Source organism: Mercenaria mercenaria, chromosome 4, assembly GCF_021730395.1.
Source record: "Mercenaria mercenaria strain notata chromosome 4, MADL_Memer_1, whole genome shotgun sequence".
Lineage (NCBI taxonomy): Eukaryota > Metazoa > Mollusca > Bivalvia > Venerida > Veneridae > Mercenaria > Mercenaria mercenaria.
This window is the reverse complement of record NC_069364.1, coordinates 34,110,970-34,123,960: the sequence shown is the minus strand read 5'-3', so window position 1 is coordinate 34,123,960 and position 12,991 is coordinate 34,110,970. Positions and strand designations below refer to the sequence as shown.

General features: G+C 35.4%; 1 protein-coding gene across 6 annotated transcripts in view; it reads left to right on the top strand.

Moving 5' to 3' along the window:
• Positions 1-12,991, top strand: part of LOC123551431 (uncharacterized) — a 111,809-nt gene that overhangs the window by 84,396 nt on the left and 14,422 nt on the right. For all 6 annotated transcript variants that reach the window (XM_053540915.1, XM_045340366.2, XM_053540914.1 and 3 more), the window contains one exon: positions 10,910-11,015. In XM_053540915.1, coding sequence (XP_053396890.1) covers positions 10,910-11,015 — 106 coding nt within the window. The remainder of the gene's footprint in view (positions 1-10,909; positions 11,016-12,991) is intronic.

The following is a 12,991-nucleotide window of genomic DNA, read 5'->3' as shown; positions in this document are numbered from 1 at the left end:
TTATCTAAAACTGTAGTACCTGTGGTTACAACTGTTTTGCATGTATTTTCATGTTTTATGCTCTTGAAAATTTCCATGCAAAACTGTAGTAACTTAACTTACAACATTTTGCAGGGACCTTTTCAGCCAATCTGAGATTTAATTATTTGCAAATGTTGAATAACTATTTTAAAACAAGACATATGCGTATCGGTATTTGATGAAATAATGTATTATTAAAAATTTAAAAGACATATCAAACAGGAGCTGTCGGAGGACAGCAATGCTCGACTATTCAACAGCCTTGTCAGTTGAATGAAAATAAAAGTTGAAAAAGGGGAATGATTTTGTCAAATTGCAAAACAGAGTTATGGAACCTGTAACATGACAATGGACAATTGTGTGAAGTTTCAATCCATTCCCATTAGCAGGTACTGAGATACCAGCTTACAGACAAAAACTTAACCAATAACTGCTAAGTAAAAAAAGGGACATAATTTTGTGAAAATGCAAAGTAGAGTTATGGAACCTGTGCATTACATGTCAGATCATGACAGTGAACAAGTGTATGAAGTTCACAGTGTATAGACTCTCTGTACGCCCGACCGGAAGTCGCCAAAAACTAGGCGTTCAGAAATCAAAACACAAATTTTTGCTGTCGCGGATGGCTTGGATTTTCGTTGTTTATTTCGTTAATATCGCATAAAGTAAGTGTATGTTTTATCTACATATTGTTTAAGAGCTACTGTTTACGTAGATACCAAACACGCCTATTAAAACTCTCAATATACTTCATTTCAAGTCAAATCACGTGTGGGTATTTGTTCGATTTTGTAATAAAACTATCAATTCTTTGAAATACATGTATATTGAGCTTTTGCAAAGAATTGAAACCTTTGCTACTTCGTAGATAAATATCTTACGCATCAATAAATACTAGCATGGCTCTATGGTAACGAATGCGTTTTCAGGAAAATGTGTTTTTCTGAGACATGTATGCCGATTACACTGTCCCACTAGTCGATACATTACTGGCCCACTAATCGCTATTTCTAAAATCCGGACTGAACGCTTAGTCGAAAAACTGAACGCATATTCAAAACTTCTTTTCATTCATATATTTCCATAATTTGACTTTGTTTTATGACAACTGACAGTTAAAAAGTAATAGTTATAATTTCCCTTACCAAAATGAAAAGTTTGCAGCAAACTTGCCGCAAAGTTGCGGTAAATTTGCCGCAAACATTTTAGTTCACCAGAACAGAGTAATAAATGTTTGCAGGAGTTCGCCAGTAGCGGCGACCTTTCGGCAAACCTTTCGGTGACGTTGCTGCAAACTCACCACAGACTTTACTGAATTAAGAGTTTGCCATAACATCGCCAGAAACTTTATCACATGATTTTGTTCACCAAAACCTCACCAGAACTTTTATCTATATTTTATTCTCCAAAACATTCGCCATATGATCTTTTATTTATCTGACCAGATGTGAAAGTTTGCCAGAGGATTGCCAGAACAGTATCACATTACTTCTTCTTCGTTTTTATTGGCTGTATAGAGTTTGGCTCCATTTTCAAAACTGCCAAACAGTAGTTGAACATCGATGTATTAACATGAAATATTTATGTTTCTCTGCTAAACAAAAACTTCCACAAAAATATGGATAAACCACCGAAGTATACTGTGTTTAATTCCGTGGATAAATGTTGCGATGTAAGGTTAGTTTTCACATTATTACGCATGCAAAAGCAGAATGATTTTTATACGGTTAGCCTTTGTTTATTTCAGACATGTGTCACCAGCTAAAGACCATTAGATACAATAGATTGCAATAAATAATTTAGTGAATCTGCAAATTTATTAAGACATTTGCACACAGAGGAATTTTTTGCACAACGGTTCCTTTAAAATATCTAATATAAATAGTTTCAAACCCATGTAAGCATAAAATATATTTACTAACGATATACTTTATCATAATGATCTCGTGCATTTGTATTTTTTCTTTATAATTATTTAGAAAAGATAAATCATTATTAGCAGATGATATTTTGCTAAAATAGTAGACCTTTCTTACTTTTCTTGAAAATATATCCTTTGTTCTTCAAAAACAAAAGGTCTGTTACTTTAACGCCAAAAGTTTGCAGCAAATTTGCGGCAAACAAATTTGCATAATTGTTTGCTGCAAAGTCGCCGCAAACTAATTTGCATAAATAGTTTGCCAAAAGCTCGCCAGAACATTGCCAGAAGTTCGCCAGAAAGGTTTTGGCGAATTTGCGGCAAACTTTTACCATGCAAATTAGGTTTGCCGCAAATTTGCTGCAAACTTCATTTGCATATTCATTTGCATAAATTGTTTGCGGCAAATTTGCCGCAAACTAATTTGCATGGTAAAAGCTCGCCAAAAGAAAGTTTGCGGCAAATTCACCAAAATGTTTGCGGCATATTTGCCGCAACGTTCGCCGGAAGCCTGATATTTTGGTAAGGGTTCTTTCGTTTTCGTAACAGTCACTGACCAGATTATATGTTATTACTGCAGTTTCGAATCCACTTTTCGTAAAGGTTAGTGTTTATTAGTAAGTAATTATCAAATTGATTAGTCTAGCACGGCTCAGTCGCAGTAAATGCGTACTAATAAACTCTAACCTGCATTGTGTTTGAAATTATTTTTTTGTAATAATGACTAGATTCTTTACACTAACGCATCATTCATATAATCGTTAAGTGGCCCAACTCAGTGCTTGATCAATTTCCGGCATCTCAGAGACTTGTTCGGACTTTATGACGTGGACTTTATCATAATTCACAGAAGAAACAGCTGCCGTCGGCGCGGCTATTTGTAATTTCTGTTTATTTTAATATCCGGCTCCAAATAACCGCTGATATCAGTCAAAATCAAGCAGATCGAAGCCAGTATCCAATTCTTTTTCGTTTGCATTAAAAATTATTTCAGTAATCGCTACAGAACAAGCGGAAAATGACCTGGCTCCTATATAGAGCGGATATAATTTGACCAACATGATATGGGACTTGCTGCTATCAACTAGTTTTATAACCCCAAAGGCACTTGTGAAATTTCAATTCAATAACTGTATTAGTTTTGGAGATAGTAATTTGCATGTAAAATTTTAACCAGAATTTTCTAAGTCCTAAAGGGGGCATAATTTGCCCAAAATACACGCCAGAGTTATGGGACTTGACCCAGTGAGGTTGGTAATTGATCTAGAAAAAGAAAAAAATAAGTTTCAAAGCTATATGCCTTGAAATGATAGCTGTATGTACTTGCATGCAAAAACTTAACCAAGGTGTGACGCCGACGCCAGGGTGAGTAGAATAGCTGACTATTCTTCGAATAGTCGAGCTGAAAAGGCTTTGTTTGCACAATGTTTATGTGAAGTTACAGTAAGGTATAAGCAAAAGTTAAAAAAAGATGTGACAAAAAAAAAGGCTGCCAAAAAAACTTAACTTTAACCAAAGCCGGGGCTAGTAGAAAAGCACCGCTATTCCCCGAATAATCGAGCTAAAATACAAAGAAAAAAGCAAAAACAGTGTCCTGTCAAGCTGAGCGGAATAAATACATATTTTTCTCGTATGTTAACGGAAACTCGTATACAGATTCTATTTCCTGTCCAAGACAATGACATCGTTGGTGAAACAGACTAGTAAATACTGTTTCACTGTCACAAGTAAAATACAATACAAAACTTATATTTATAAATTCAGTAAGTACAGTGTATAGAGCATACAAGCCCAAACACTTCGTCATTTCGTTATTGAATAGGCGTACAGTGTTTTGGCGAATAGTGGGACAGTTTTTCTGTAAAGATTTGCGACTAGGCGTTCAGTGTATAATTCATATGCATGTTGAATTTAACAATATTTAAACTATTCAGGATTGTAAATTCATATTTGTAGGTATAAACTCGTTTGCATGAATTTATAATTTAACATTCAGAAGCGGTTCTGACACGTATTTCACTCGCAGTTCCTAAATAATGGGCATTTTAGCCTGAATACATCGTCTTTTGCTTCGACCTTCTAGGTTTTGAATGAAAATACGTTTTATTTTCATGTGTTAATGTCTGTTAAACGGCAGTTTGTTGTAGAGACATTTATCATACATTGAAAAATATATACAACAAGAATATTTATTTCAAATAGCCACAGAAAAACATAAAAATACTCACTACCGACAGCTTCCAAAAATTTGAAAAACGAAAGTGAACGCCTAGTTATTGGCGACTTCCGTTTGGGCGTACAGAGAGTCTATACACTGTGAAGTTTTAATTCATTCCCAATAGTGGGTACTGAGATGCCAGCTTACATACAAAAACTTAACCAAAAACTGCTAAGTCGAAAAAGGGGCATAATTTTGTGGAAGTGCATAGTAGAGTTATGGAACCTGTGCATTACATGACAATGAACTAGTGTGTGAAGTTCCAATGCATTCCCGTTAGTGGGTACTGAGATACCAGCTTACATATAAAACCTTAACCAAAATTTTCTAAGTCGAAAAAGGGGCATAATTTTGAAAGTAAGCAAAATAGAGTTATGGAACATGTGCAGTGTAAGTCAGATTATCACAGTTAATAATAGTGTGAAGTTTCAATCCATTCCCTTAAGTGGTTACTGAGATAAAAAACTTAACCAAATCGGGACGCGGACGCAGACGCCGACGCCGACGCCGACGCATGAGTGAGTCCAATAGCTCTTAATATTCTTTGAATAGTTATCCCCCGACGAAAGTCGGAGGGATATAGTTTTGGCGTTGTCCGTCCGTCCGTCCTTCCGTCTGTCTGTCTGTCCGTCCGTCCGTCCTTCCGTCTTTCCGTCCGTCCGTCCGGAGCCATATCTAGGAAATGGTTGGGCATATTTATTTAAAACTTCATATACATGTTCACCACTATGAGTTCTTGCGGCCCGTCAAGTTTCAGTCAGATTGCCCGAGTAACACCAGAGTTATGGCTCTTAGAAGTTTTTAGTATTAACTATATAGGGTACTATAAATATGGCAATTTCTGCATCATAACTTTTGATATATTTGACTTAGAACTATAAAACTTAAACAGAATTTAGATCACCATAATGTGGTTGTGTACACACAATTTCATTCGGATTTATTTTGTAAATTAAGAGTTATTGCCCTTTAATTGTATAAAAATCCACATATTTGTACATAACAAACTTACCATTTGGTAGAATTTCATTAAATTTCTTTCATTCTTTTCCATGAACATTTATAGAAACCTGTGAAGTTGTGTACCCACACCTGGTCACCCCCTCACCTTGATCACACACCTCCTCCTGACACCACTCCCCCCCCCCCCACACACAAAAAAAAAAAAAAAAAATCCTTATTTTAGATTTTTTTCAAACAAACTTCATATACATGTTCACCACTATGAGGTTATGGGGCCCATCAAGTTTCAGACAGATTGCCCAAGTAACACCAGAGTTATGGCCCTTAGAAATTTCTAGTGTTAACTATATAGGGTACTATAGATCTATAGATATGGCAATTTCTGCATCGTAACTTTTGATATATTTTACCTAGAACTATGAAACTTTAACAGAATTTAGAGCACTATAATGTGGTTGTGCACAGACAGTTTTGTACGGATTTCTTTTGTAACTTCAGAGTTATTGCCCTTTAATTGTCTAAAAATCCACATAATTTATTTGTACATAACAAACTTACCATTTGGCAGAATTTCATTAAATTTCTTTCATTCTTTTATATGAACATTTATTATAAACATGTGAAGTTGCGCACCCACACCTGGTCACCCACTTGCCTTGGTCACACCCCTCCCCCTCTCAACCCCCCTCCCCCCCCTCAAAAAAAAATTAAAAAAAATTTTTCATTTATTATTTTAGATTTTTTTCAAACCTTCCAAGTTGTACCATTCTCCCACCTCACTTCTCCACCCAGTCATGCCCACCACTGATCATGCATCCTCTCCCCCCCCCCCCCCCCACCAACTTCACCCTTTTACCCTTTTTTTTCATGTTTAATTTTCAATCATATTTATAATCAGCATGTGAAATTTTGTTTCCTCTCCCGTTCCCCTTAACCCCCACCCCCTAAAAAAAAAATATATACATATATGTATATATGCATATATATATTTCCATTCCTTTTTTTTTTGTACCCCCCGACAACAAAGTTGTAAGGGGGGTATACTGGTTTCAGGTTGTCTGTCTGTCTGTCTGTCCGTCTGTCTGTCTGTCCGTCTGTCCATCTGTCGGTAGACGCAATCTTGTGCGCACCATCTCTCCTTATCCCCTTGACAGAATTTAATGAAACTTCACACAAGTGATCAGTACCAACAGTAGTTGTGCATGGGGCATGTTAGATTCTTTTAGAAAAAAAATTTGCGGAGTTATGGGACTTTGTTTTTTTGTTACTATACTATATACATAGACACAATCTTATGCGCACCATCTCTCCTCATCCCCTTAACACAATTTAATGAAACTTCACACAAGTGATCAGTACCAACAGTAGTTGTGCTTCAGGCATGTTAGGTTCTTTTAGAAAAAAAAATTGCAGAGTTATGGGACTTTGTTTTTTTTGTTACTATACTATATATACATAGACACAATCTTGTGCGCACCATCTCTCCTCATCCCCTTGACACAATTTAATGAAACTTCACACAAGTGATCAGTAACAACAGTAGTTGTGCATGGGGCATGTAAGGTTCTTTCAGAAAAAAATTTGCAGAGTTATGGGACTTTGTTTTTTGTTACTATACTATATACATAGTCACAATCTTGTGCGCACCATCTCTCCTCATCCCCTTGACACAATTTAATGAAACTTCGCACAAGTGATCAGTGACAACAGTAGTTGTGCATGGGGCATGTTAGGTTCTTTCAGCGACAAAAATTGCAGAGTTATGGGACTTTGTTTCTTGTTAACGTACTATGTACATACAGTCTGCATATGCAATCTTGTGCGTGTCTAATCTACCAAACCCTTACACACAATTTAAAGAAACTCCACACAAGTGATCAGTACCAACCCTAGTTGTGCATGGTGCATGTTACATTCTTTTAGATAAATATTCTGCATAGTTATGGGACTTTGTTTTTTGTAACTATACTGTATACATACATTCTATATACATAAGTCCACATAATTATGCAATCTTGTGTGCGTCAAATTGCAATGTACTGTGTCAGTGCATGCGGGGGTACATTCATCACCTTTAGTGATAGCTCTAGTTTTTTTCAAATGTTCAAACCTTCAACATGTTAAGTTGTGACTGCACAAACCTTGCCCTCAGCCATGTTCAAGATATCTTACCTGTGTTCTCTTAAGGAAACTGTCCTTTTAAGTTCAAATGTACATGTTAAACAGCAACACCTTGTGCCAAGCCTCTCGAAGACAATATTTCGTTCCAGTTAAACTTCAAGCTCATATTTCAATTAACTGCATTTAATTTTAAAAGCTAAGCTTATTACAGTAAGCATATCCCATTCAAAATAAATTCTTTAGTCAGGATCAAAGTATCATACATTTATTATATACTCTTTAATTAAACATTTGTTTTCTGTTAAATTGATTTTGACTAATGAAATTATTTGCTTCTTATTAACATCCTTTCACTTTTTGCTGGATATATCTTTTTGCCATTCCTCACCACAAACCCTTTCGGCGGGGGATACCAATTCATCGAATTTGCTTGTTGAGCTAAAAATCGCTAAATGTCATTTTTTGGCAAAAGTCACAGTTACAACAGTTTTGCGAGCAACCCTCGATTTTTGTAAAGATTCACGAAGAATCATCAATAGGTTACTTAGATACAAAAAAAAAATCTCAGTTGTTTACCAAATGGGGGGGGGGGGGGGGGGGGGTGGAACTCTGCTTATACTGGGTCAAGGGGGATAAGTGTCATGTGCTAATTAATCATTATTTGAGGTTTGGTGATTCTTATTAACAGACTTTTGGAATTGTAAGCATTTTCATTTTTTTACCAAATCAAGGGGAAAACTCTGCTTTTATCGGGTCAAGGGAGATAATACAACGTATGGACAAAGATCATGTGCTAAGAAATAATTATTTGAGGTTTGATGATACTATCTGAAATATTTCTCGAATAGGTTGGGGATAATAATTATTTAACATTCGAGTTATTTTGAATTCGAATCGTTTTCAACGTATTGACATGCTTCCAAGATTATTATGAATTCTCTGAGATATTAAAAAAAAAAAACATACCGATCGACACTTCCTGAAATCGTTGATATGACTCCTGAAATATATGCAGATGTTATAACACGAAAAAACATGCGTTATCCCTACATTCACGGTTATCGACGAACTTTTTCCTAACACCCAGTTCGAAAGAGTGTAAACAGTGGCGCATTAATAAATATTCGGCCGTGACACAGCATTTCTAAAATAAAAATCATGAATAAACAGCTCATGAAGTGCCATGTTCACACTACGTTACGTTCTACGTTAAAATACAGGCGGATCCTAAAAAGTAGTTTTTTGTTCAAGAATTTACATAAACATCGCCCCCTCTGAAACTACCTGTCAGAATAACACACCGAACTTGGTCTGTAGCGTCCTAGCAATGTCCTCACTCAAGTTTGTTTAAATTGTTCCGATTGACCATTTAAGGGGCCGTTAAAGGTGACAATAGAAATACCTCTAAAAGAATTCTTTCCATTACCCGATAGATCTTCATCAAAATTTGGTCTGGATCTACCAATTATGTTCAAATAGGTTCTTTTTAGAGGCAGCTAGAGCTTAAAATAGAAATACTTTTGAACGGTCTGTTCTCATGAAACATTTGGTGGATCTTCATCAAGCTAAGTATGTAGCATCATTATAAGGTTCTCTTTAAAATGTATTCGAATGGGGGAGTTTGTTTCCTTTGGCTACTGAAGCTTAAGATAGAAATGTCTTTAAACGACTTCTACTAATTAAAGGCTTGGTGAAACTTCATTAAACTTTGTCTGTAACATCATTATAAGGTCCTCACTCAGTTCTATTCAAAGCGGGTCACACTTAGCCCTTTCAAGGGGCCACTACGACTAAAAACAGAAAAACCCTCAAAATGACTTCTTTTCATTAACCGTTTGATGGATCTTTCTCAAACTATGTCTGTAGCATTATCATAAGGTCCATTCGCAATTTTGTTCAGATGCAAAACGGTCGGTCTCTTTTAGGAGCCGCTAGAGCTAAAGATCGACTTTTTCTCATGAACCACTCTTGATGGATCGTCATCAGACTGGATCTGTAGCATCATTATAAGATCCTCTCCAAAATTTATTCCAGTTTGGACACTTGGTCAATTTTAGTGGCCGCTGGAGCTAAAAATAGTAATACCTTTTGACAACTTTTTACATGAACCACTTGTTCGATCTTCATTTGGCTTGGACTGTAGTATCATTGCAAGGGTTTCTCCCAATTTTATTCAAATAGGGACACTTGGACTACTGAATACCTTCTAGCAACTTCTTCTGTTGATCCGCTTTATGGATCTTCATCAAGCATGATTTGTATGGTCGTTCTGAAGTCATCTCCAGTTTTGTTCAAATGTGGGCTCTCTGCCTCTTTTAGGGGTCACTAGAGCTAAAAATAGAAATACCTTTAAACAATTTCTTCTCATGAAGTGCTTAATGGATTTACTTTAAACTTTGACTGTAGCATCAAATGGGGGTGCTCAGCCCCTTTAAGGAGCCGCAAAAACTAAAGGTAGAAATTTTCACCCAGTTTGATCACAAGGTCCTCTCCCAAATTTGTTCCAATGGGGACGCTAAAGATAAAAATAGAAATACTTTTAAAGGACTTATTCTCATAAATTCTCATAAATCATTCGACTTATCTTCATCAAACCTGGTTTGTAGCATCACTGTAAGGTGTTTGTTCTTATATGGGGCGTTTGGGGGGGGGGGGGGCTCGGACCCTTTTAGGGGCCGCTAGAGCTAAAAACAGAAATCAGGAACCGCTTGATGGGTCCTCATCAGGCTTGGTTTATATAGAGTTATGATTGTAAATTCCTTAGATGCTAAACATGTTCCCAGATTTTTCAAATAGGGACGTTTTGCTGGAGCTAAAAATAGAAACACCTTTAAATGACTTCTAGTCAAGAACGGCTTTGTGGATCTCAATGAAACATCATTGTACGTTACTCTCCTTTTTTTTGTATTTGTCTATACTTGTCTAGTTTATACTAAGCAGAATTGTTACCATTCATTGTTAAGTGTTTCATACATATATTTAAAGCGGCATGCCTACAGATCGTTCGACAACAAAAAAAAGTTTTTTTTAGATATCTTGAAATAAATGCCATATTTCTGAGGAAGGCTTTAAAACTTAATTACTGACAAACTTTATGTTACGGAAACACATGAGAAATTGCTGTTTTTACTACTTTTTACTATGAAAATTGAAAAGCGTTTGTCACGCTTTTGCTCCAGGTAAACTGTCTCGATTATATATATCTATATTTTGAAGTCATTATTCACTACTTCAGCTATAGCGCTATTGGTTATGACGGCGGGAAAATGTCTTTATTGCCGCGGCGGTCCGGGGTTCGATTCCCGACGCGGTCATCTTTTTTCTTGATTTGGAATTTTTAAAATATTTTAGAAACAAAAATTCATATTCTAATTTATCACATATTTGACGTCGCGGGAGTGTAACAAAGCCATTATATAAAAATGATAATACACTAGTGTAATAAAGCTTTGACGTCGTCGTCGTTTTTAGTATAGGAGACGTTGGTCAAATTGACTTGTTTATAATAGTTAAAGAAAGTAGAATGTTTTTATGTTTCGACAGCAAAAGCTAACATGTGATAAAAAGAATATTACATTTGAGCCTCGCATTTTATTATTTTATTCAACTCGTTTAATAAATTCAATATGAAAAGACACTCATGTAATATCCTCTATTTATAATTACAGGCTCTGGATGGTTTACAACTGATCCATTCGATATAACATACCAGTTTGGCGGTCAGTGGAAGACAACTAAATATGAAGCGGGAGATGTCCTTATATTTGGAATGAAGTATGACGCACATTATTGATACGCATCGTACTTAATATTTATGTTTAGTAATTGAAATAAATTTTTAATGTTTTGCTATTGCACTGTACACAATACACATCGTCACCTACCTTCGCATTTTATTTCAGTACCGTTTTACGTTAAGGAGGTAGGTTACCTTGTTACCAGGGTAAATTCAAATTATTTAAACCTCAGCAATTTTTTGTATTTCGTGTAATTTAATGTTTTAACTGCTACAATCTCAATTTTGTTTATCTTTGTCCCTTCAAGTACAGTTTTTATCCAGGTTTGAAGTACATGATCCCCCAAAAGTATTTTATATTGAAAGAAGAAGGAAAATACGGATATTCAACACTTTTCAGTGTATTTCGGTTTCATTGTTATCCGTAGAAGTCTGCATAATTGATAATTTTACTAGTATGCGCGTTAGCTTTCTAATATAAACTTTAAATGTATATGTCGCGGGGCTCGTGTTTCCATGGTAACGCATTTTCTCTCATTTTTAAACAACTTTGTATTAAAACGGATTTTTCGACGGCTTCTGTGCCATTCTGTTAATACCAAAATGGAACATTTGTGTAATATTATTAGCAAAATACCAAGCACTTTACATGGTATCTTATTTTTCTTAAAGTTTAAAGTAACCATGGCAACAGAGCTGTTTAAAAGCTTATATCTTGCTTTTTAACGTAATTTCTTATAAAAAGATATTAAATAAAACCATCTTTCTTGTTAATGTAGCTTTAAAACATCTTATTTCTAACATAAGTAATGTTTTCGTGTTATTTGTATTTATTTAAACAAAACCACAGCTTAGAAGACCTACAGCAGTACCCCTCGTCCGTCATTTTTTATGGAAAAATCGTTCTGCATGCTACTATTATTCTCATGGATATTGTTGAAATACAAATAAAAAGTCGAAGCTGTGTTCCTTAAATAGACCAGTGTCATCGCTTCTGAATTTTACATTTAGATATATATGTCACGGGCTTCGTTTCCATGGTAACATCAATTAATTCAAGAAACCACAATTTTCTACTGAAATTGGAACAATTTTAGAGCTTAGTTTTAGTATATAAGTAACAAATTCTCAACGGAAACTGAAAAATAGGTATTACAAATCCCAATTTTATTTGAAAATGGCCGTAATAAGTAACCTTTCATCGAACTATATTCCCAATAACATCAGTAACCATCATCCATTTTCTTACATTCCGCATAATATTTCAATATAACTACATAAAAGAAGCAAAATATTAATTGTGATCACACTGTGCCCGTCATGCGTCCTCTGTCAGTCCGTTGTCAACAATTTTGTTTAAAAGACATCTCCTCCAAAACCACTGAATTGATTTTGATGAAAACTTGGCATGGATGGTCCTCTAACAGTTCCACTTGGCTGCACATAGGGGCAGCCAGAGCTTAAAATAGAAAAATCTTCAAACGACATCTCCTCCTAAACCAATGGTCCGATTTTGAAATAATTTCACACAAATGATCCTTATGTCACCCTTTACCAAGATTGTTCTAATTATACCGATTTGTCAAAAATTATGGCCACCAAGGGGCATGGTTACTTTTCCCTATATGTATAGTGGCAATTAAAAAAAAAATCTTCTTGTGTTAAACTGCTGGCCCGATTTTAAAGTAATTTCACACAAATGGTCCTTGTTTGACCCTCTACCAAGATTGTTCAAATGATTTTGATTCGTCAAAAACATGGCCGCCAGAGGGCGTGGTTACTTTTCGTTATATGTATATAGTGAAAAGTTTAAAAATCTTTTAAGTGTAAAACTGCTAGCCCGATTTTGAAATAATTTTACACAAATGGTTCTTGTTTGACCTTCTACAAATATTGTTCAATTTTTTCTGATTTGTCAAAAAAAAAAAAAAAAATTGGCCGCCAGAGGGCGTGGTCACTTTTCATCAACAATAAACAACATCTCCTCCAAAACCATTGAATGGATTACACAAAT